This window comes from Lepisosteus platostomus, chromosome 5 (assembly GCF_059453375.1).
Source record: "Lepisosteus platostomus isolate fLepPlt1 chromosome 5, fLepPlt1.hap1, whole genome shotgun sequence".
Classification (NCBI taxonomy): domain Eukaryota; kingdom Metazoa; phylum Chordata; class Actinopteri; order Semionotiformes; family Lepisosteidae; genus Lepisosteus; species Lepisosteus platostomus.
The window spans coordinates 57022817-57048696 of NC_142615.1; the positions used below are offsets into that span (position 1 = coordinate 57022817).

General features: G+C 41.2%; 1 protein-coding gene and 2 non-coding genes across 3 annotated transcripts in view; all 3 read left to right on the plus strand.

Annotated features, from left to right (window-relative positions):
• Positions 1 to 25880, plus strand: part of LOC148669952 (zona pellucida sperm-binding protein 3-like) — a 90355-nt gene extending 64475 nt beyond the window's left edge. The window contains exons 2-6 of the mRNA XM_088632955.1: positions 24648 to 24796; positions 24874 to 24991; positions 25190 to 25290; positions 25365 to 25438; positions 25873 to 25880. Of these exons, the coding sequence (XP_088489081.1) occupies positions 24648 to 24796; positions 24874 to 24991; positions 25190 to 25290; positions 25365 to 25438; positions 25873 to 25880 (450 nt within the window). The remainder of the gene's footprint in view (positions 1 to 24647; positions 24797 to 24873; positions 24992 to 25189; positions 25291 to 25364; positions 25439 to 25872) is intronic.
• On the plus strand, positions 2198 to 2279 carry trnal-aag (transfer RNA leucine (anticodon AAG)). The gene has a single exon. It is a non-coding gene; the product is annotated as a tRNA-Leu (tRNA).
• trnal-aag (transfer RNA leucine (anticodon AAG)) lies at positions 5043 to 5124 on the plus strand. Its single transcript has one exon. It is a non-coding gene; the product is annotated as a tRNA-Leu (tRNA).

Genomic DNA, 25880 nt, shown 5'->3' on the forward strand with positions numbered 1-25880 from the left:
GCTCATGCTCTGTAGGAGTGAAGAGATTCCTCCTGTTTCTTGTACAGCCATATCAGAACAGAAGCCTGTGTCACCCAGCTCTGATTCAAGAGTGCATCTTCAGCTGTTTTCTGTGATCATTATTTTCTTTAGTTATGATCAATATTTAACATTTTCGAAGAAAAAGAAAAATAATCAAACACACAGGCAGGGTTTCGAAAAGTATTAGGAGTTGACAGGGTGCCCCTTCGGAATAGTCATCAGAAAATGTGAGAAAATGAAAGTCACGCAAACTCTCACACACAGCATTAGAGATTGAAATCTGATTATAAGAAAGTAACCTGTCTCCCCGTCGGTAATCAAACCCCAGTTTCCCGTGTGATAGGCAGGGATACACACTACTTTACTAACTAGGAGCGCTTGCTAGCTAGGCATTTACTCTTAAGGCTGCTACTGTTTCGGATTTCTACTTTTATTTTCATTCCTTACAGAGGAGCGCATGAAAACGAGTTTCCAGCTGCGCCATCCACACTCCTGCTCCGCTATTGTCACAGCTCCTCCTTGTGCACGACCAACACCCATGGAGTCGGTTGTTTCATCTTTACTAATTAGGTTTTCAATGGCTGGAAGTAGGGCACAAGACACGCGAACCCTATAAGCATCCTTATCTGCTTTCAGCTGCGAAATGTCATTCGTGGATGCTGAAGAATTTATTTCCAAGGCAGCAGTTTCAAGCAACTTAGCGTTTTAAAAGTAGAGCAGTGCATTTCCATGTTTATGCAGGCACACGACGTAAGGAGATTCCCGTACTCGGCAGAACTTGAACCTGCACAGGGAGACCCTGATGGACTTCAAGTCTATCGCCTTAACCACAAAAATACAGCAGAACTCTTCAAACCAGATAAAACTGGCGACTTAAGTGTTCCCATCTGTTTCCACTACAGGCTTCCGCTTTACTAACTGAGATATCGGAGAAGCGAAAGCTTATTTTACACATACAGCCCAATCTCAAGGTTGTGAATTCGAGCTCCACGCTGGCGAGAAATTCCATAGGTAATGATAAAATTTACTTGCATGCTAATCAATAGAAATATTAATAAACTATTCCCGATACCAGTTTCACAGTGACTTTGTAGGTGACGTATTCTTTATGAGAATAAGGTTTCGTATGCGATCAATAACAGCACCGGAAAGAAAAGACCTGCCACTAAGGGAATTCACTAAGTGAAGCCGAGACGTAATCAGAAAATAGACATTTAATCACTTTGCATGTTCTTTAGTGTTTTTATATATACATACCGATAGACGTTCAAGGCGTTCTAGTCGCTGTACTCTTCCTAGATTATCTAAACGAAATCACAGTACAGTACAGGACTCGCAGTGAGGAGCTCACGCAACGACTACTCTTGAACACAACAAAAGTAAAGGCACACGGCACATCTGTGGCACATCACGTCCGAGTTTATTGACAACTACCTTAGAGATTGTAAGATGGGAAGCTTTTAGATCACTTTTTTAAAAGTTCAAGCAGACCCGAAGAGACATTTCAGAATCCCAGTCAAATCCAGTACGATTGCTGGATCCTTCGAATTCGACTGAACTATAGCACAGATCTGCAGTCCACCATTAGAATACTGTGGGTGTGTTGTATAAGCCATACTGCCCAAAATAGTTCCAAAACAGGAGATGCATCCTCATTTAGGAACGTGGTATAAAGTGAAATGGTCTGGGAAGAGTCCTTTGTTTGAACAGTTCAAAATAGACGTAAAGGGGTATTTACGGACTCTTTCGAAATGTAAGAACAAGCTGTGCGGACCTTATCTTTATTTACCTTGTGTAATCGTTTTCCAAAAAGTGTAATTGTATTATAGCATGTGCCCCTGACGATTTTCTTGATACCTTATATGTGCTCTTGTTTGTATTGTATGTAGTTTTGTTGTTCAAATAAAAAGTAAAAGACACAACTTTCTGGATGCTGCTGCTGTAAAAATAAAATGACATCAAGGGTGCTGTACATAGAGGTCTGAAACCTGCTTCGCAGAAGATCTTTATCCAGAGGTGTTAAAGAAGTCGAGATCTCGCCATGAGAGGGGAAGCATCTCAGAAAAAGCAGGTGCAGTCGATTCCACGGTCATAACGCCACTAAGTCGGGCGACAAGAGCAAAACCCAACCGGCTTCCTCCAGGCAAGTAGTGAGACAAAGGGAGAGGGCACAGCGGGTAGCGTGGCCGAGCAGTCTAAGGCGCTGGATTAAGGCTCCAGTCTCTGTGGGGGCGTGGGTTCGAATCCCACCGCTGCCAGGTGCTTCTGTCGAGACCTCTTTTCAGCTGACTTCAGATGAAAGGGAGGGAGCTGCGTTCTGGCAGTCTCTCGAGAAACTAAGCAAAGTGTTTAAAGATACTTTCTCAGCTTGACATCAAGGCACAAACCAAAATCCTTCTTGCGTCCTCTCAACCTAAATGCGTTTTGCCACTTTTTGCGTTATGCAGGGAACGACGTCTGCCGAGATCACTTTTGTGTCAATGCAAATCGTAGTGTGCCCTCCACTTTACTGTTGGTTGTACTGGCATGCTACTTCTGTCTGTGAAACTTGAATGTTCTGCTTCTTCACACCGAATCGTTGGCGGGGGTTGAGCTTGTTAAATCTTTGCGCATAGCGCTCCTTGGAAGTACTTTGTCCAAGTTCAAAAGCGATCGTGGGATTTACTTCATGCGTTCAAAAAGCATGCCTCGCACGACAGATTTAAATGGGGAATGGAGTCTGCTTCTTGCTGTTTTTCCTGTGGTTGCAGTTACAAAGTCGATCGTGCTTTCACATTCTGTTAAATTCTGTATTCACTGGCTGAGCTTTATCAGTTGGTTCGAAAAGGAATCTCTGCTTCGGTTCCAGAAAACTCATCTGTAGTGTGTTTTTTTCCGTGCCCATGGCAGTCTTTTAAAGCTGGTAATAATGGCGGCAAAGTTAATTTTTTATCCGCTTTAAAAGAATAAGGACGGGCTGGGGCGAGCTCCATTTACCACTCTTTCAGCTAACCGCCGAACTCGCAAACTGATTACACTGCAGAGCCACAGGCGCCTCGCTTTTCTCCATTCTCTGGGTCAGGGTGAAAAAAAAAAACTTTGCTGGTATTAGCTGGCCTGCTGGGAGCACCTCTTCTTCACTGATAAGCAAGATTTGTGTTTCATCTTTCGCAAGCTGTATAGATTTCTTTCAATACAAGTTGTTCCAGAAAGGAAACGAACACTTGCATTCACCTGGATTAAAAGGCATGGGATTTGCCCGTAAGGATACATTCTGTACAGTTAGACAGGAAAAAAGGCACCGCTGGGAATTGGACCCAGGATCTCTTGTTTACTAGGCAAGCGCTTTAGCCAACTAAGCCGCGGCGCCAGCAAAGTGCTGTCCTTTGACAGCCACTTGGACACGTCTCAACTGCTCTGAGACATCTGCGTTCAGTGTGCACCAAGCCTGCTCGCCTTGCAAGTTGCCTCATTTACATGCGATAGCTCCACCACTAAGAGAAAAGATGAGAAATGGCTTTTATCTGGCACTTTTCATGTCAGAGAATCTCAATCTGCTTTCCGTGTACAAGAGGATGTCCAACTCATGTAGCTAAAGACGTAGACGACAGTGCTCCACTGAAATCTTGATCTCACAACCCTCGGCATGACTCCGCTGTGTTCTGCTTTAGACAAAAGGGGGGAAAAGACTTCTTTCATCACACGTTTTGCACTGTTTACAGTGTTTGCAGTGCTCTTTCTTAAATGAAAACCAGGAATCGGCACCATATGAGGTGAGACTAGATAATATTGGAACAAGTAGCCTCGCCATTCCATGCGTGATGTGAGCAAAGTGTAATTCCTGTCTTTATAGTGTGCTTGTTAGAGACTTAGCTGGCACCCAGAGTGCTTTAAATCCGGGAGTCAGCAGCCCAAGACAAGAGAGCTTCCTTCGTCTATGTTTTTTGCGTGGAGGGGGGAAACCATGCGTGTGCTGCAAACGATCTTAGTATCTAAGTGCCGTCCCACATAACCGATCCCAACAATCTGCTTTACAGAGGAGCACTGCCGGAGCTTATGGTTGGCAAACCAGGCCGACCTCTTCTGTGACTCTTGAACACTGAATCTCAAGATTGTGAATTCAAGCTCCACGCTGGCGGGAAATTCCATAGGTAATGATCACATTTTCTTGCATGCTAATCAAAAGAAATATTAAGAAACTTTTCCCCATACCAGTTTTTTACAAAAGTAAAGGCACATGGCACATGTGTGCCACATCACGACCGAGTTTAGTGACAACTACCTCAGAGATTGGAAGCTGGGTAGTTTCAGATCAGATCACTTTTTTATCAAAGGTTCAAGCAAACCCAAATAGTTTTGCAAGAGACATTTCAGTATCCCAGTCAAATCCAGTACGATTGCTGGATCCTTCGAATTCGACTGAACTATAGCACAGATCTGCAGTCCACCATTAGAATACTGTGGGTGTGTTGTATAAGCCATACCGCCCGAAATAGTTCTAAAACAGGAGATGCATCCTCGTTTAGGAACGTGGTATAAAGTGAAATGGTCTGGGAAGAGTCCTTCGTTTGAACAGTTCAAAATAGACGTAAAGGGGTATTTACGGACTCTTTCGAAATGTAAGAACAAGCTGTGCGGACCTTATCTTTATTTACCTTGTGTAATCGTTTTCCAAAAAGTGTAATTGTATTATAGCATGTGCCCCTGACGATTTTCTTGATACCTTATATGTGCTCTTGTTTGTATTGTATGTAGTTTTGTTGTTCAAATAAAAAGTAAAAGACACAACTTTCTGGATGCTGCTGCTGTAAAAATAAAATGACATCAAGGGTGCTGTACACAGAGGTCTGAAACCTGCTTCGCAGAAGATCTTTATCCAGAGGTGTTAAAGAAGTCGAGATCTCGCCATGAGAGGGGAAGCATCTCAGAAAAAGCAGGTGCAGTCAATTCCACGGTCATAACGCCACTAAGTCGGGCGACAAGAGCAAAACCCAACCGGCTTCCTCCAGGCAAGTAGTGAGACAAAGAGAGAGGGCACAGCGGGTAGCGTGGCCGAGCGGTCTAAGGCGTTGGATTAAGGCTCCAGTCTCTGCGGGGGTGTGGGTTCGAATCCCACCGCTGCCAGGTGCTTCTGTCGAGACCTCCTTTCAGCTGACTTCAGACGAAAGGGAGGGAGCTGCTTTTTGGCAGTCTCTCGAGAAACTAAGCAAAGTGTTTAAAGATACTTTCTCAGCTTGACATCAAGGCACAAACCAAAATCCTTCTTGCGTCCTCTCAACCTAAATGCGTTTTGCCACTTTTTGCGTTATGCAGGGAACGATTATTAAATTATTATTAAAGGTTCAAACAAACCCGAATACCTTTGCAAGAGAAATTTCAGAATCCCAGTCAAACCCAGTACGTTTGCTGGATCCCTCAAATTCAGCTGAACTACAGCACAGATCTGCAGTCCATGGTTAGAATACTGTGGGTGCGTTACATAAGCCATACTGCCCAAAATAGTTCTAAAACAGGAGATGCATTCTCGTTTAGGAATGTGAGATAAAGTGAAATGGTCTGGGAAGGGTCCTACGTTTGAACAGTTCAAAATAGACGTAAAGGGGTATTTACGGACTCTTTCGAAATGTAAGAACAAGCTGCGCGGACCTTATCTTTATTTACCTTGTGTAATCTTTTTTCATAAAGTGTAATTGTATTATAGCATGTGCCCCTGCCGATGTTATTGATATTTTATATGTGCTCTTGTTTGTATTGTATGTAGTTTTGTTGTTTTCAGCTGACTTCATATGAAAGGGAATGAATTGCTTTTTCACAGTCTCTCAAGAAACTCAGTTTTAATGCCCTCCATTTTAATGTTGGTTGTGCTTGCGTGCTGCTTCTGTCTGTGAAACTTGAATGTTCTGCTTCTTCACACCGAATCATTGGCAGGGGTTGAGCTTATATAATAATTATAATAAATAACTTTATTTTATATTGCACCTTTAAAGGTGGCAAGCTATATGAGAGCGCATGTAACAGCACAGGACACCCAGTTAGGAGCTCACACAGCTTTCAGCTCAGTGTGCAGCGCTCTCTTGCCTTCCTGAAGATGACGTTAAATTAGTTAAAATCATGTGATAGTTAACAAAGCTTAATAGTGAAACAGCCAGCACAAATGGTTGCGTTTGTGATTATGTCACTTCTCTACTACAGCAGTGTCGATAAAAGAAACTCTGAAACCACTAAAGCACTGCACAACTGAATTCGGGAGAATAATATTAGGGATTCTGAGCGATGTCTGCATACAAGCAATCCAATACAGATGCTGAAGTCTTTAAATATTGACTCTCCCTGTTGTGCTGCCTTTTCCTTGAAGGAAAACTATTCAACTGGAAGAATGTTTATCGCAGGTTTAAAACTTGCTGTTGCTATTTGGAGAAATCCACAAACTCGTGTTTTTCTTGTGGTTTAAAAGACAGCCATACCCACTGACAAAATAACGACACTGCTGCTGATTTTTTCCGGAGCCGAATCACAGTTGACCTTTGTGAGCCAATTGATGAAGCCGACCCAGTGAATACTATGGCAGAAGGTGGAAGAGCGTTCAACTTTATAACTACCGCAACCACAGGAACAACAGCAAGAAGCAGAATCAATTTCCCATTGAATGGTGCTGTTGTTTGAGGTATGCGTTGTGAACGCATGCAGAGAATCCCACAATTTCTTCTAATCTTGATAAAGTATTCCTGATGGAGCGCTGTGTGCAAAGATTTCATAAACTGTACTTCTGCTGACAATTCGGTGTGAAAAAGCAGAGCATTCGAGTTTCACTGACAAAAGCTGAATGCAAGCCAAAAGCAATATTAAATGGAATTGACAGCACACTACGATTCGCACTGACTGAAAAGTTATCTCGGCAGCTGTTGTTCCCCGCATGAAGCTGAAAGGGTCAATGAGCATTTCTGTTGAGATAACAAATTAAAGCTTTTTTTTGCCTTGATGTTGAGCTGACAAAGACTACCTTGAAAGATATCCCAATCTCTCGACAGACTGTCGAATAAATTCTTAACTGATCATATTCTCATCGGAAGCAAGGTCTTAACATAGAAGAAACTGGCAGCAGCGGAATTTGAACCCATGACTCCAAAAAGACTGTAGCCTAAAACCCAACACCTTAGACCGCTCAGCCACACTACCTTCTGCAGCACATGCCTTCCTCACATTCCTCAATTAAAGAACACTGGGCTTTAGCTCTTGTCCAACATGGAAATGACTGTACCTTCGTTTTATGAGATATTTCCTCAACTTCTTTGGCAGCTCTGAATATAGTTCTTCTTTGGAGCAGACTTCAGACCTTTTATTTAATTTATAAAGGAGGGCGCATTCCAAAATGTGTAATTCCTGTTTTAGAAAAGCTCTGGGCGGTGTGTCTTCTTTTAACGCACAAACAGTTTTCTAACTGTATACTGTAGATCAGTGCAGCTATCGTACTGGATTTAGCTGGGATTCTCAAATTTTTCTTAAGAAGGTATTCAGGGTTGCTTAAAACTTAAATAAAAAAGTGATCTGAAACTACCTACTGTACCTTCCAATCTCTGATGTTGCTGTAACTAAACTCGGATGTGGTCTTTTGCAGATGTGCAGTGTGCCTTTACTCTTGTCGTATTAAACATTACCTCTGTTGTTGGGCAGAGTTGAAGGGGAACAAACTGCACAGAAAATTACGGAACGATAAAATGTTTCTACACTTCAAAATGTCCCTTTAAAACCCTCCTCACACACGTCGGTGTGGGGAGTGGGCAGGTAGAGAGGTTTTACAGATGCTCATGATATTTCTCATGGGGTGTTACCTGTCGTAGTATCTCTCTCTGCGCCTCTGCGGCTGAAGTGTGAGGTAACGTTTTGAACAGCCTCTTTGTCTTACAAAACAAGAAATGAAAATCAACTGGTAAATTGAACAGTGCAGTAATCAGCAAAGTATACATTAGGAAGCAATTAAACAAAAGATTAGCAAAAATTGAAGTTGAGTAGATTGGAGAAAGAAATTAATTCTATTTGTAAGCAAACGAGAACCCACGCTGGGCATGAATCACACCAATCTTTCCGCATTTCTGAAACGTTTGATTGAATTGACAAAGAAATCCTCTCCCGATCTTCATCTTTGAAAAGGTTAACCTTTTGAGCCAGCAGGTGTAACACTGCAAAGCTGCCTGTTTCTCACAGATGTTTGAAGCTGTAGATAACATTTTGCATGTTTGGTGCCATGGCTTAGCTGGTTAGTGTGCCTGACTAAAAAACAAAAGATCCTGGGTGTGAATCCCAGTGGTATCTATTCATAAACAGCAGGCCAATCACTGCCAATATTTATGGAGCTCAATTTAAGGATGAAAGGATACGCATGTGTTACAGCTTTCTGCAGGTGTTTTATGTTTTAGCACAAGTGTTTGCTCTGTGGCACAATGGAGGGCGTGTTGGACTTCTAGATGTTAATAGAATTAAGTCATTCAAAGGTTGTGGGTTGGAGTCCACCCAGAGTCACATGTTATTTTGATTCAGCCTATCGAAATCCTCTAGGGATTGGTGTTGATCAAGTCAAATAAAGGACTTCTTCTGAGTCGACAGTCGAAAATGAACAAGCGGCCACAAGGGAGAAATTAGCACTGGACAAGGTCGGTGATCGCATTATTCCTATCCTGTAGTCCTTGCACTGGTTCCCTGTCAAGTTTCATGTCGACTTTGAAATCCTCATGCTCACCTATGAGCCTCTCCATGGCTTGGCACCTCAGTACCTGTCTGAGCTCTTATTGCCCTACTCCCCTAATCGCAACCTTGGCTCTTCTAATTCTGGTCTCCTATCTGTCCCCCAAGCCCGTCTACACTCTACGGGTGACAGGGCCTTCTCCGGTTATTCCCCCAACCTCTGGATCTCTATCCCCAAGGATATCAGAGAGTCACCTTGTCTAAACTCCTTCAAATCCAGACTCAGAGCCTCCTTCTTTAGAAGAGCCTTTAATTAACTATTCTTTACCCCTTTGCTCCTACTGTATTTAGTACCACCATCTACAGATGCAGCCATTCAAAATGGGTGAGGTATTTCGCGGCATACCCCGGTGGGCGTGTCACGGTATCACGCATTTCACGCATTTCACGTGTGTCACGTGACTAACTATCCGGCGTCGCCTTGTAAAACCGCCAGGGGGAGCTTAACCTCTCATGTACAGCATTTGAGCCTTTAATTTTGAACTGTGTATTACAGCATGTTAATCATCAGTCATTAAAATGTTGGTATATTTTATGAAAGCAAGATTGCTCAGTTGGACAAAAGTACACAACCTACCTTTATCAGAAATATTTCTGCATCAAAGCCTTTACTGAAGATATTACTAATAGTATTAATAATGGATGGCTTTGGACAAGCTGTATACTCAAAGTATAATTTCTTTAGCACATTTGTACAAGCACTTGGAATCTGTCCAAGCCATACTTTGTCAGGCATTTTGTTTTACTTTAACGGGCATAAAAACTTCCTTGCTTTTAACAGGGCGTTTCATAATTTCTAGCTACGAAAATGATTTAAAATGCGACACCTATCATTCAACTAGAGCTTAAAATATCACAAGGAAAAATACACACCGGTATTCCATTTCTCCCTAAACATTGTAAGCTTCGAAGTCTTTAACTAACGTGATACCGGAGTCAACAAGCATACTTTTAGAATTTGATTAAAAGGGAATATAATATGGAATCGCGTATCTAAAGAATTTAATAACGGTATGATTATATCCGTGTACTGCGGCAGGGCTGTGTAGGGCTGTTTCACCTGCCTGCTCATGTGAGCTGTCTTGTAGCCTACTGGTCTTGGTGTGTGACTACCAACTAGCAGGTTGTGTGTTCGAATCCAGCTGGTGCTGGACTTTTCATTTTTATTTATTTATTTTTTAATCGCGTAACATAAACAAATTACCGTATGCAAACTGTACTGTATACAATATGTATATGTATATTTAATGTCTTAACTGTGCCCGTTTAAGTATTGAATATTCATATCTAATTTTACCACTGAAGGGAAATCTTAACATAAACATACGGTATATGGCTGGTCTCGGTACTTTAAAGAAAAAAATACACACCGGTATTCCATTTCTCCCTAAACATTGTAAGCTTCGAAGTCTTTAACTAACGTGATACCGGAGTCAACAAGCATACTTTTAGAATTTGATTAAAAGGGAATATAATATGGAATCGCGTATCTCAAGAAATTAATAACGATATAATTATATTCATGTTGCAAAAGAACTGCAACGGACATAAAAACTCCCTTGCATGGTTTCATTACGACCAGAATCGGTCTTGAGATATTTTTAAATTGATTTACAGTATTTGAGAGGTATGTCTTAACACCGATACTACAGTGCTTAAGTACTGCTCACGTATATGTTTCTAGGTTTATATTATGCATTTCATACGGTCAAATTACTTTTGAGCATCTAATAAGAAGCGCGAAACGGTATGCGTTTTACTTTCGTTTTGTGCTGGGACCCGTGGATTGATTAGAGATATCAAGTACTGTACATACAAGTCATTTTTTAAATGTTGTAGTTCGTCTTGAAAATATGTTATGAGTACATCATCTATCAACAATTACACAGGTTCTGTTTCCATATTGCGGATTTTGGTTACGTAATATTATTTTCTAGATTTCACGTTGTGAATATGATGGGATGTCTGATGGGATGTTTCTAAAAATCCATCCTCTGTAAAACGTCTTCTCTAGTTGTCCTGCATATGTATTCGCTAATGAAGCTGTGTGTTCTGAGCCTGGATCTCTACATTTCTGTATGAACCAGCTTAGAGGGCTAAAGACAGCTTGTGTTTAAATTGACTTGATGTGACTTGTTCTGTGCCAAGTCACATTATTTTATAGCGTCTTTAAAGCGTTATCAAATACGGTGTTACTGTAGTTTACTGAGTCCCATGTCACATGGTCTGTGATTGAAACCTGTAAAACCGGTTTAATTCGTCACAGCCAGCACTCTTCAGGTGTGAGGGTCTTCTGCTCAGAATGAAACGCTAAAATGTTTGTGTATATTCTAATGGTAGTGGGGGCAGGGTGTGTGGGAACACCCTGCATTGGAGATCTATGTTCTTCACACCTGAAACATTTTCTCTGAAAGGATTTTCTTCGCAGTTTAACCGATCTTGTTACAGCATGTTAGAGTTTACTATTATTAACCATATTAATTTTAAGTGCTTAATGTAAAATCTTGTAAAAATATATTTTCATTGTTCAAGTATACATTAATATACATTAAGTCTGACTATCATATAATAAGTTAAATACAAAACTAAAGAAAAAATAGGGTTAAATATAATTCAAAATATTTTGCTAACAATGTTAACTGTTTATGAATAATAAAATGTATTAACTAAGGAGTAGGATGGCACAGTTGTTAGTATGTTTTTTGTTTTGTTTCTTTTTCTTAAATACAACAGTAGTACCTGATGTCTCAGTGGCTTTCAAAATTAAATTATGCATGCAAACCTGTGAACTAGAAAGATAACTAAGATATCCATCCATTATATTCCATAATATCCATGAAATATATGGCGCTGAAATACAGTATGTGTGACGCATAAAAGACACCAAGGGATTGGGTGAGCTCCCATCACAAAAAAAAAACTGCAAACCTGCACTACAGCGACCATAGTACAGTATGGAGACCAAGGCCTTTTACGGGAAGAGACGGGGTGCTTCTGCCGCCCCAGCTTCCAAAGAGCGAAGGGTAAGCAAATACAGCATTCATCTGAAATACGCGATTACAGCGCATATTACAAGGTATTATTGCCGTTTTGAATTTTAAATTCAATTATAATTATTTCTTCGTAGCCTGTTCTTCAAGAAAACACCGCACGGGCGAAACGATCTACCACCAGGACAGTAAAAAAGAAAGCGGTAAGACGGAAAAAAAGAAAAGTTTATTTTGACTTCTGTTCCACGACTGATGAATACTACTGTGTGACTTTATTTCTTACATGAATTATGTTATTTTGCCACAGGCCGTGGGTCTCTGCACTCGGCCACTGGCCAGGGTGCCAACCTGTAGAAGCAGCACCTGTATGGAGACATTTCGGCAGCAGCGGGAGCATTACGATGCATTACTGGGGAGGATTGGGAGGCTAGAGTTCCAGCAGTCAAACAGTTGAGCAGCTGTCTCCCGAAAAGTGCCTCTCCCCGCCGCGCAGGCTGCAATGCCTGGCGGAAGCTCTGCCCCCCGCAGAGCACACACCGCCTCAGAACACTCCATCCCGGCCTCTCAGTTCACCACCGCGCAGGAATCTGTTGATGCTGTCCCCGCCGGCTATCTCCCCCCAGAAAGCACAGCGGAATTCACAGATGCCAGTGGGACGAATAATTCTCCCAGATGTCCAACTGCTACCCATCACCCAGGAGATGGAGGGGGGGTTGTACTTGCAGTGCATCGGCATAGACGGGAAAGCAAGAGCCGACCGCTACGCCGCCCTCGTGTTTCGAAATCTTGTGACTTTTGAAATTTACTGGGGGTGGACCACGTCTGTAAATTTCGATGGGTCCAGAGGCAAAAGTGCCTTGCCTTGCAATCTCCAGGAAACCATTAGTACGATGGTGAATCGGAGATTCTCAACCCTTGCTGCGTACGACTGGAAAAGAATTTGTGATCGGATCAACGAAATGCTTCGTAGGAAGAGGCGGTCTTTTCCTCTTGTCTAACAGTCTGTCCACAAACAAAACATTCCTGTTAGACAAGAGGAATTGAAAAAAAAACAATTTTGTCAATGAAAACCGGTGTGTGTGTCTCTCCCTGCTGGATGTCCCTCTCACAAACTGCTGAATGAATAAAATAATTTTATTGAAAACGAGTTTGCGATTGTCTGGTATTTAAATTCTTGAGATACGCGATTCCATATTATATTCCCTTTTAATCAAATTCTAAAAGTATGCTTGTTGACTCCGGTATCACGTTAGTTAAAGACTTCGAAGCTTACAATGTTTAGGGAGAAATGGAATACCGGTGTGTATTTTTTTCTTTAAAGTACCGAGACCAGCCATATACCGTATGTTTATGTTAAGATTTCCCTTCAGTGGTAAAATTAGATATGAATATTCAATACTTAAACGGGCACAGTTAAGACATTAAATATACATATACTGTACATATTGTATACAGTACAGTTTGCATACGGTAATATGTTTATGTTACGCGATTAAAAAATAAATAAAACTGGAAGGTCCAGCACCACCATTATGTTTATATGGTTGTTTTTGTTGGTTGGTTGTTATTATGGTTATTAATAATACGATCTATAGTTGACATCTGAGCCTAAATAAAAAGAAAAAGCAAGTGATTAGGTTTATGAGCAATCTAATTACATATTCGTTTAAAACGCTATATAAAATAAAGTTTATTATTAATTTGCTGGACAGAGCGGTGAACATTATTATGCATAAGACAAAGATAACGATCCTGATCAGTTTAGAAATCTGTGTACGCTGTAAGGTTTTTACTTCTTAAACTTTTAAAATACACGTTTTGAATAGAAAGAAATCCTCTTCCTGGCACAGTGTGTATAGCAAATCAGCACGTCTTTTTTCTCCAATCAGAGGGGTGTCAGATAGTGTCAGCCAATCACCATTCTGCGTTGGGTAGCAACGGGTGACTGTTCTCAGGCGGAAGATGTAAACAGCTTAATGTTCGTGTTAAATATTTTTTTTTTTAATTCAATTAAACGGGCACAGTTAAGACATTAAATATACATCTACATAATGTATACAGTACAGTTTGCATATGGTAATATGTTTATGTTACGCGATTAAAAAATAAATACAAATGAAAAGTCCAGCACCAGCTGGATTCGAACACACAACCTGTTAGTTGGTAGTCACGCACCTAGACCAGTAGGCTACAAGACAGCTCGCATGATCAGGCAGGCGAAACAGCCCTACACAGCCCTGCCGCAGTACACGGATATAATCATACCGTTATTAAATTCTTTAGATACGCGATTCTATATTATATTCCCTTTTAATCAAATTCTAAAAGTATGCTTGTTGACTCCGGTATCACGTTAGTTAAAGACTTCGAAGCTTACAATGTTTAGGGAGAAATGGAATACTGGTGTGTATTTTTTTCTTTAAAGTACCAAGACCAGCTATATACTGTATGTTTACGTTCCAAAATTAATATCGTTTAAGGCCTTCACACGCGTTACAGTATGCTCCTATTCTTTTTATGCTCAGCTACTAAGATTTCCCTTCAGTGGTAAAATTCAATATATACAACGGGCACAGTAAAGACGTTTACAGTAAGTCTTTCTACGACAGACCAACGGACCACGAGTGCCCCTGTCGGTCAACCAATCACGCAACGCGGTACCCCGTGTCATCATACCTGCGGTATCTGTACCGCGGTGTCTGTACCGCGCACTTTGAATGGCTGCATCTGTACTGTCTCCTTTAACTGTGTATTCTCATCCTGCTTATCTTGTGTATTTTTTCATTGTATTGTTCTAATTCTGCAAAGTGCTTTGAGAAGCCACCTTTAAAGGTGCTATATAAAGTAAAGTTTATTATTATTATTATTAATAATGAACAGTGCATTTAACACTGAGCACACTTGGTCCTTCTTTGAGAAGGACAGCAGGGGTAGGGAACAAGCTTTTCACGTGTGTTGTTGAAGACCATATCATCACTTTGTTGCAGGAAATGTCTGAATGCCATCATCGGAGTAAGGACAGGATCAGGGTTCGGGGAAGTCTTTTTGATGCCTGAAACTGTGTGGTTCCTGGTTGTAACGGCTGGCACGGAAAGGAATAAATACTTATTTTTTATCTGCTAAAAGAAGAAAGGAAATATTTGATAATTGTCTAGCAGTTGTTTTGATCAAATTATTGTAATGCAGTGGCGGGTACAATTAAGGTATAATATGTACATGAACTGAGTCTGAAATCTGAGTCGGTGATGGCAACTGACTATCACTGGAGGACAGTTCATCATGAGTGGGTAAGCCTGCATAATGAGGGAGAAAAGATTGGCCTCTGTGACGCAGTGTCCAGTGACACTAACTATCTGTCCTACTGTTCTCTGCTAACGTAGAGGGTGAATGTTGTTTAAGGTGAATGTAAGGTTTCTTTTTTGTAAAATATTTTCGAGCACATTTTTGTTGCTGAAACTTTATCTTGTGCATTTGAATTAATTCCAATATTGTCACCTAATTCTATACATTGTTTCATCAGACTAGAACATTTAGAGGAGCTCAATTGCATTCATGAATTGCATAGTGATAGTATTTCTTGTCGTTTAAATATTTCAGTCAAAAATGCAGAGAAGGTGCTCCTGTTTTCACCATTATAAAAACTGTGTTTCACCGGTAATATTTACTCTCATAAAAGTATTGTAATTGTATTGTTCTGTGACAGTCTTGAGTGACACAATCCTTCTCTTTTACTGCACTACACTTCTCCAGGAGCCAGTTCAGCACACAAGGATCCTCAGTCAAACAAACACTGCAATAGCTTGATAAAAGACACTTCTCATCCTTTCTCTTAGTGTTGGTGCTACTATTCTATGCAAAGGAGGTGCCTTGACAATTAAAGGAGTCTTCATGAAGGTGTTAATGGCAAGCTCTCCACTGGCAATTGACCGGGCTTTTGAAGAAACCAATCTCATCCAACAACCATACAAATTGCACAGCTTAAGGCACATGAAGCGAAATTCGTGAGCAGATAGACACAAAACAATGTCGCTTCACATTATTTGCAAAGCTGTTTTGCTTGTCTAACCACCTCTTCCTACTTTGAAGTGAGCACATATATTTTATTTTCTTCTCTTATATTTTCCTTGATATTTTACTATCCCTTTCCCCCATGTGGAGATGAATCCACATCCAAAACCCCATGTTTCACCCTGCATTTGTGCCAGTTTTACAATCTGTGTAAAAGCCTGCCTTACACAGGTCTAGTGGTACAATCAGTCAGTCTGTGTTACTTATATAGCTGTGTACAGTGGAGTCATGCTGAGGTTATAAGTTCAAGCCTCCCCTGGAGCCATTAAGTCTTCTGAATGTTTTTCACTCATAAAAAGTTCATTCGCCGTAGCAGTTTCACTGTAACTTTGCAGGTAAAATATTCTTAATGAGAATAATATTTTGTACGCGATAAATAACCGCACCAGAAAATATTGGAGAGAAATGGCTTGTCGCGCTATTTGCAGCAGACACTCAGACACAGAAATGTCCTGTCATTAAAGAAAATTTATGAAGAAGAGGTGTGACATCACTGCAAAGGCGATATTTTCTGATGTCTGTCTTGGTTAATAATCATTTGCGTGGGAATTACTTCTGACATTATTACTAATACTGATAAAAACAGAGAACTCACAGCTCTCTGGATGTTGGTCTGGACTCTAGAAAGTGTTTTTATTTGCAAGCGGCTCTGGAACTCAACACCTGTTGATGGGTCACTTCTGTCAGACACACCAGTGGAACCCAAGCCCACCTACACACACATTCACACACACTGATAGATATACTGTACACCTACACTCTCACACACATTTACACTCACAGACACATCACACATTTATACACACAATCAGACACTTACACACTCACATATATACACTCACACATGCTGTCATCATTAATACTCACATAGACGCAGGCACTACACACACTAACAGACATACCAACACATACACTTACAAATATAAAACTACCCACTGACAGAAACCACACACTCACAGACACACACCATACACACACATTCAAAGGCATGCATTCACAGAAACAGACACTACGCATACTCACAGACACACAGACACACACTTATAGACACCAAACACTCAGAGACCTCACACGCTCACACACTAACAGCCCACACACGCATAGACACCACACATGCACAGACATGCACCCACACACGCACAGATACCACAAACACACTTATCCACAGATACACAATAACTAAAACAAATATAAATACTACTAATACTACAACAGTAACACTATCACTAAAACTGACACAAACTACTAATAATAACAGTAATGTTGTTACTAAAACTAACATTACTACTAGTGTTAATACTCTAACAGTAACACGATAATTATAATTAATATTAACATGAATATGAACATTAAAACTAAAACAATCAGTAGTGCCACTGTCATTAATACTCACATGAACACTAGCATTAAAACTACCAGTTGTACTCTCACTAATATTAACATGAAGACACTGATATTAGTATTAGTTGCTGCCCGTGACGTCACACCGCTCTCTGTGACAAATGCGAGACACTTAAACGCGTGCAGTGACGGAGCGCCTGTCGCCTTGGTTACCATTCTTATGATTTATAAACACTGGAAAAATGCATTTAAACTGTTACTTACATACATTTACGAACTTGAAATATAATTTTCTAGCTCTAGGATACAGTTACCTAAATAATAATATGAATAATCATTGTTTATTTTCAGATTGAACATTATTAACCCTATCTATCTATGAATTGGCTACATTACTCTGCTCTCCTCCCCACTGATAGCTGATGTGTGGTGAGCGTTCTGGCGCACTATGGCTGCCGTCGCATCATCCAGGTGGATGCTGCACATTGGTGGTGGTGGAGGGGAATCCCATTACCTGTAAAGCGCTTTGAGTGGAGTGTCCAGAAAGCGCTATATAAGTGTAAGCAATTATTATTATTATTATTATTATTTATTAACTGTTTTTTAGATATTTAAACAGGATCAAGAAAAGAATCAGTACTCACCAATCGGTGAAGTTAATCGATTTTTCTACGGTTCTTCAGTTGAAATAATTGGTTGTCGATAGATAAGTGATCAATAACTCTTCTCCGTGCACTCCGTGCACCTCCCGCTCTCTTTCTCTCTCTGATCCCGGCTCTCTGGCTGGATTCTGTGACGTCACAGCACTTATTCTGACAGAGCATAGTGCGTCTCTGCTGCTTTTGTGTGTCTTTTTCAGGAATACCAGAGGTACTCGAAATGTTGCAAAAAGAAAAGCGTCTTTTTCGTTTTGTAAAAAAGTGAGTGCTGATTTTTATTTTAAACAGGAAATGCATGCATGTTGAAACACTAAATTCTATAAATAATTGAGAAATAATAAAGCCAGGAAAACATATATGTAAAAATACAATTTGATCACATAATTTACTCCATTACCTGTTTTTTTCTGTTGTGTTTTTTTCTCTTGTACCTGTTTCTGTTCCTCTGGTTGTAGTTATATTTGTAAATTCCATACGTTTAATTAAAAAAAGAGCGCGTCTCTGCTGGAGGAGACTCCTGTCCGGAGCCCGGAGGGCTTTTCATACAAATATAACATCTCCCCCCCAAAAAAATGGGCTGTGAAGAGAGGCGATTTATAACAGTTGGAGGAGGAGAGCGACAAACCGAGGAATGAAATTCATTAAACAGAAAAAAAAAGTTTACTTCACAGATTAATGAGTTACAAAGCGTACCCACGTGGAGCAGTAGAGAACGAGCACGAGTCCCTGAAATAAGTGCTTTTAAGGGTTTTACACGAATCATCAGAGTATAGAACCTAGGAGGATCAGACTCATGTTCCTGGAGGTTAAAATGTGTATCCTGGTTTCATTTCCACCCAGCTCTCAGCTCTATAGGTAGTCTGATGATTTAAATTAACTGTATAACTGTTACAAGACTTCATCTAATTGCACATTTATAAGACTGTCTGTGAAACACTTGTAAGAGCAGCTGATTCCCAGGTCTGGTGTAGAATCACCAGAGCACTGCTCAGAGATACAGACTGGTCAACTGGTCACTATTGTAGTCACGACCATCGGCCCATTGGCTACTAACAATCAATATACTGATCAGAGTGTCAATACTGCTGTTTATTACATAAATACTAATATAATTCCACACTCACTTGTGTTATAAAACACTTAAAAAACATGTTTGGAGGCTGATATACAGTAAAGAAAGTAATACTGAAGGGAAGGAAGTCCTGGAAAGGGTTAATAGAAGCTTCTTGCTTCTGACCTGGAACAGAGCCCACAGCTGCCAGATCAGTGACCCCTGAGCCCAGTTCACAGAGAGGAGAACCAGGAGCTCTTTTATGTCTCTAAGAGGGCTGGGAGGAAGGATAAAAGGGGGAAATGTGACATGAGTCCAGGCTGTTCTGTCTGATATTGTTCATGTAGCAGCACTGATTGTCTGAATATCGTCTGGTTCTGGATTGTTAGGATAGAGAGCAGTACGGAGTTGAGCTTCTGTCTGAGTGTGAGTCTAAGCTGTGAATCTGACTGAGAAGAGAATAATGTTTTTTTTTTTATTCTGCCTCAGAATTTTTCTTATTTGCCAAGGGGTGTTACATCCCCTTCAGATACTCTGCACAGACTGCCAGAGAGAAGAGGAGAGAGAGATGGACAGATAAGAGCACACGCAGCGAGAGAGACATACGTCTTGATTTATTTTGAAGCAAGTGTTCATTTCTTTGCTGGAACAAGTTGTTTCTGAACTTCAAGAAATTCAAACAACTTATGAAAGATAAAATACAAGTCTTGCTTATCAGGACCGAAGAAATACCGCAGGAAAATGCCAGTGATTTTTCTCCTTTTAACGAAAAGTGGAGAAAAACAACGGCAGTGCATTTCCTTCGGCTTGGTTTAGCTTAATACAAGTATTCACTTCCTTTTCTGTAGATTACAGCCTGCGAAAGATGAAATAAAGTTATTGGTTATTCATGGTCAGTGCAGGGAAATACTGCTGGCTGGCAGGAAAATGTCAGTATTTTATTTTAGCTACAAACGTGTGAATGTCAAAAAACAACGGGAGTGTGTTTCTGTGCAGCTATTAAACAAAGGGCTGGTGGTTCAAACCCACTCAGGGATGTGCTTCAAATTGTTCTGCTATAACCATAATCTCTTCTTAAACTTGATGGGATTTCTTTGTAAACCCTCTTGATCTTTGCAGGAAATGTGCATTTTACTCGTGTGGAACTACATGTAAACAATTAAGTACCTAAGTCAATGTTCAAGAGAACCATTTTCACGTGTGGAATTTTATCTTCAACTGGCTGTCAGGAGAATTCATTTTTACACCCGTTGTATCCTTAGCAAAAATATTTTAAAATTAGATCACAGATTTGTTGGAGAACTTGACAATCCTTGACAATCATTAAATGAGCATTATACAAATGTGCGTTGATATTTTGTATATGTACCTTAATTGTAATAAATATAAACATAATTGATTTGATATGGATGTTCATTTGAAGGATTTGAGGAAACTATCAAGGATCTCAGAACAACCAAAGATACATTTGGGCATCTGCTATTGGTAAAGATTAACGAATACAGTAAGTGTGAAGCTTGCACACACACGAGAGACAAAAAATCAAAAATCATCATCATTAAACTGACGGTGTGTATAGCAGAGGATGGTTTCGATCCATCGACCTCTGGGTTATGGGCTTAGCACGCTCCCGCTGCGCCACTCTGCTGACGGCTGTCATAGTGTGATTCAACACAACTGCTCTATCTTTGCTTTCTAAAAGTGCGCCCGAGATGAAAAGTTTAAACGGTAAACGCAGACGTCACTTTGAGCACTTGGTCTTTTATAGTACAAATATCACACGCTGCACTACATGGGCGTGTCTTCAAGATCGTTGTGAACCAAAGCTTCTGCTTTCCGAGGCAACTGATTCTTCCGTCGTTAATTCCCAAATCTTCAATGAGAATCAGTGAAACGAAAACCAAACACATGTACACACTCGCGTCGTAGCGTGAAAGAAAAATGATATGAGCATTTGAGAAATAACGAGAGTAGTCTGAACAGCTCCAACCTATCAACTGTTCTACAGTGATCGCTCCCTCTACACCCAGTTTATAACACTCAAAATGATTCAGGAAGCACAACAAAGTTCCAAAACCAGCGGTTGAAAAGCGTCTAGATACATAAGATGACAATTTCTCAAAAGTAAAATCTTAATCTTTGAAAGATTGTCATCCATATATTTTCGTTTTTCTCTTTTTTACATAACACGCTTTCGAGAAATAGACTGTCTTGTAATGAAAGCTGCATTAGAAAATCGGGAATATGTCTTTTGCGTTATTCAGCTTTCTTAGCGCTTGGGTCTCGATTCAGATATTGCAATGAAAGCAACAGGGGAGTAAGTTTTCCTTTTCTAAATCAAAGGTGATCTGCTCACAAGGAAGTATAAAAACTTCAGCGTTTACTTTTTGAAGACCGCAAATGGTCGAAACACTGTTGCTTCATAAGCTAATAAGTAACATTTCTGAGCACGCATTGTATTACTAATGCTATTATTAAAAAAAGCTTAAATTCACATAATGGAATTTGGACGGCTCAAAGTAGTCTTTTGTACAACTTTACTTGCCCGCTGAGTACAGTTTTAACCAACAACAGCAGATGTAGCAGTAATAGCAACAACGTGGTTAGAGTGTCACAATACACTCTATGAAAGAATTGCGGCTTCAGATCGTTTTGTTCTGTTGAAGCTGCCTACAGGCTCTAAATTGTTGACATTGGCTGTGATCTTTTTTCAGGTTTCATAAAATTCTTCACATATTTGAAATATTTCATTCGGGTTCGCCTAATACACGGTGCAAACCGTACCTGCAGCAGAATGCTGTGGCACATGAAGTTGTTTTGTTTAGCGGTTGTAAGGATTGAGGCGCGTACTACAAATCGAGCAAGCGAAAAGAAAATTAAACAGGAGTCACTTTTTGGATTCCTAATCCATTGTGCTCTGCTCGTCTAGGTTCAAATCCTATCCTTGTCATGGTTAAGGCCTGAGACGTGTGTGTTTTTTCTAAACGGTGTTTGCATTTGTTTCCTCTTTTACTACTGTACTAGAGCAGTAATATTTCTAGCGGTGGAAGAACATGGTATCACAGGCTGACAGCAGGAACACGTGGCCAGAAGCTGCAGTACATTGGTTTTGGAACAGCAATAACTCTCCTGTGGAGACAGGTGCGCCGGTATTAATACAGCTCTTTCGAGCGGGAAGAGTAACAAGAACTGACTTAAACTTACCAGTTATGTTCAATAGCTAAAAACGCAAAACCAACCTCTTCAGTGGTTGAATCTAAATAACAGAAGCCAATGCTGCCATCAAGGAAAATAAAATTCTGAGTTATGTAGTTTTGAGACTAAATATCTGACTTTCAGTTTGAAGCGGTACAATGGATTCTAGGTCACATTCGTTATTGATTCAGGATATATATGAGTGTGCTAATGGTTAAAACTGTGTTTACATGAGCTACAAACGTTAACATTTTCATTGCGAGAAGAAAGTCAGTCCGTGCGCATTTCTCAGCATGCACATTGTCAGGAAAATTAAACCCACAGTGCCAGCAAACCTTTCGATAGGCTGTAGGTACTGCCATTGCAAATATAACAGGTTGTTCATACACACATATGATATCGTTGCTATCTCGTAATAAGGAGATAATTTGGTATTTATTAATTAAGATTTTTTTCCTGGGTGGCAACAATGCGCTTCCGCAATAAATCATAGACTCTGCTTTCAAAATAGCTGCACCAGGCACTTGGACACAGATAAACACAGGGATTTAAAATTCAGGAATATGAATGGTCAATTGCTTACAGTTGGGTTTTTACGTTTTCTTATTTAGCGATTTGTGTATCAATCTTTTAACAATTCATTAAAATGCTACAATATGTAAAATAAAAACAACAGCACCGTTAAATGAAGGGGAGACAGGTAGTTTTTTTTTTTACAATCAGATTCCAATCTCAAATGCTGTGTGTGAGAGCTTAGGTAACTTTCCTTTTCTCACATTTTCTGACGACTATTCCAAAGAGGCACCCTGTCAACTCCTAATACTTTGTTTGTTTGATTATTGTCGTTTTATTTAGAAAAAGTTCAATATTGATCATAACTTAAGAAAATTACGATCACGAATAAAAAAAGGGGCTAAAGATGTGAGGTGCTCTTGAATCAGAGCCGGGTGAGACGGGCTTCTGTTCTGATATGATTGTACGAGAAGCAGGAGGAATCGCTTCACTCCTATGGAGCATGAGCTGAATCAGGAGGGAGACATTTTGTATGCTCGTGCATATGTTAACGCATGACCTACATCGTAAAACTAAATTAAAAACTAACATTAAGTTGTCAAAGATATTCATTTATATACAAACAAGAGACAGACATAGCAATGGTTCTACATTAACTTGTCCTACACTGATCAGACTAATTGAAATGTATGAAAGCCCGTTTCTGCCAGGGAGTTAAAAAAAACGCGCTATGGTATCGCAGAATTCCGACTAAGTAACTCAAAATTGCGACTTAGTAACTCAGAACTCCGACTTTATATCTAAAATGTTCTTTAGCTCAGCTAGCAAGGCCTGGATTCAAGCTAATACAGTTAGTAGGGTGGGAGCGGCGAGGGCACAAGCCCTAGAACCCGAATCCGTTACAATAACAAAAGGACAGACAATGAAATATGGGCTATTTCGAAGTCGCAAATGTGAGATATAAAGTCAAAATTCTGAGTTTTTAGGTCGCAATTCTGAGATTCAAAGTCACAATTCTGAGATACCATAGTGCGTTTTCTTTTACTCCCTGGAGGAAACGGGCTTCCATTGGTTCTCAGTGCTGCGAAGCAAAAGCAATCTCTGAGAAATCAGACAAATTATTATCAGAACATGTCAAAAGCTGATCAGTATTTCTTAACTGGGAAGCAAAGAAATGCTTGTATTACACATTTTAATATGACATGCAATTACACATGAAAATTAGTAAAATTATTTTCATTGCGGTAAGTGTTGATAGAACAGCCCCCTCGATAAAAGAAAGTGTGGACGGACGTGTCGCATGTTCCGTACTCTGTCTGACAGCGAGTTTAACACACTGTCCTTGGAAATTAGAAACTAATTGAACAATAAATTAATCTGAGCAAATTTTACACGTGTGGGTGATTTAATTCTGTCGAAATTACGTGGAACTCCTCCGCTGGGGTCAGATACACACGGGAAAGTGTTCAGGCGGCTTCACGGAGTCCCGCCTCAGACTGGAAGCAGGTTCTAATTAGACGCTGAGAACAATCCGGGTCTCTGTGTGTAATTGATTGTGTTGATTGAGCGGTAGTGCGACCATGTGTGTGGTAGCATAGTCCTGGTAGTATAAAAACCTAGTCACCGCATTCACACTCTATGCTTTCTTGTTTCAACATAGTTTGGTGGTTTATTTGTCTTACTTCTGTAGCAGTTTAGCGGGACGTCAATTTGGCAATGCGCTCGTTTCTCTTTGTGCTGTGCCTGTGCACAGGGGCCGGGCTCCCCGCACTGATCTCCGCTGGGCTGGCTGGCTGGGACTTAGAAGCCGCTGGGAAAGTGTCCAGAAGCCCCTCATCCCCTCTGTCCTGCAGGTTCCACTACTCCTACAAGGTTGGCTATGTCCCCACGTGGGCCAGGAGAAAGACCTTCTTCAAGGACCTGAAGAACAAGCACAGCTTTGTCCTGCTCACCACCAACTGTAAGCTCCTTGAGCGAGGTGCTGTGTGCAGGTCTCTCTCTCTCTCTCTCTCTCTCTCTCTCTCTCTCTCTCTCTCTCTCTCTCTCTCTCTCTCTCTCTCTCTCTCTCTCTCTCTCTCTCTCTCGCTCAAGGCTCAAGGCTCAAGGCTCAAGGATGAGTACTTCCAGGCCACTGCCTACTTTGCCACAGCGGAGCAGAGGCTGTACATCCACTCGTGTTACATAACGGAGAAACCGGACCAGCACTCCCAGCCCCGTTTCCCCATGATCGACAACTTGGGGTACGGCCCCTTCTGGGAGGGGAGGTGGGCAGGAGCCCTGAGAGCCTGCAGGGGTTCATCCTTGTCCTTGTCCCCAGGTGCATGGTGGACAGCAAGGCAGATGGCTGCCTGTCCAGGTTTGTCCCCTCCAAGCAGAAGGATGTGCTCCGCTTCACAATTGATGCCTTCCTCTTCCAGAAGAAGCTGTCCAGGAAGGTACTGCTCTCAAAGGCTGCTCAGCCTTCTTGCTCTACTGATCCATTGTCTGCTTTTCCATCCAAGATCTAGATGTGAACCAGACTGTAGCAGCTGTAGTACCTAGAGCTGCCAGTTTGCCTTCACTGATGGCAGAAGGTCCTTCTCTGTCCCTCTATTGGCCTTGATCCCTTAATGCTGTGACTTTCCCTCTTGCAGCATGAAGTGACTGAGCTGTACATGCACTGTGTCATGGCTGTGGCTCCTGCTAAAGCAACACCAGGGACCAAGTCCTGCACCTACAACAGGGAGGCTAAGAGGTACTTCTGCAAGGAGCCTGCTGAGGGTGCTCTGGGACATGCCAGGTGGAGGCCTCACCTGTCCTCTCCTCCAGGTGGGAGGAACTGTATGGTGACCATGAGGTCTGTGCCTGCTGTGAGTCCAGGTGTGCTGGCAGCTGGAATGAAGGTGGGTCTGGTTCTCTATCCCTTGTGGATGCATCTCTGCCCAAGAGACAACCATGCTTGGACAACTGAGGAATGATCCCATGCTGGACAAAGGGACTGTTTAGATGAGTAGCATCACTGTGGGACTCTGGGTATAGCGGATCCCTCACTCTTGGGTGCTGCTTGTCCACAGGTACCAGGAGCCTGGTGACCAGCAATCGGGTGGCTTTGGCACCAGTAGAAACTCCTCTGGATGTGGGAGCTGACTGGACTGAGGATGAGGAAGGAGACCCTCAGAGCTCCAGTGAAGATGCTGAGAGCACCAGTGAGGATGTGGAGGGAGCAGAGGACTTTGGAGATGTTGGCCAGTGGACAGGTAGGGTCTGGCAGGAGGAGCCCCAGTAGGGGTGGGTGTCCTGCAGTTCAGCTGCATTGTTCTCCTTCATTCCTCCCCAGGTGCCTGA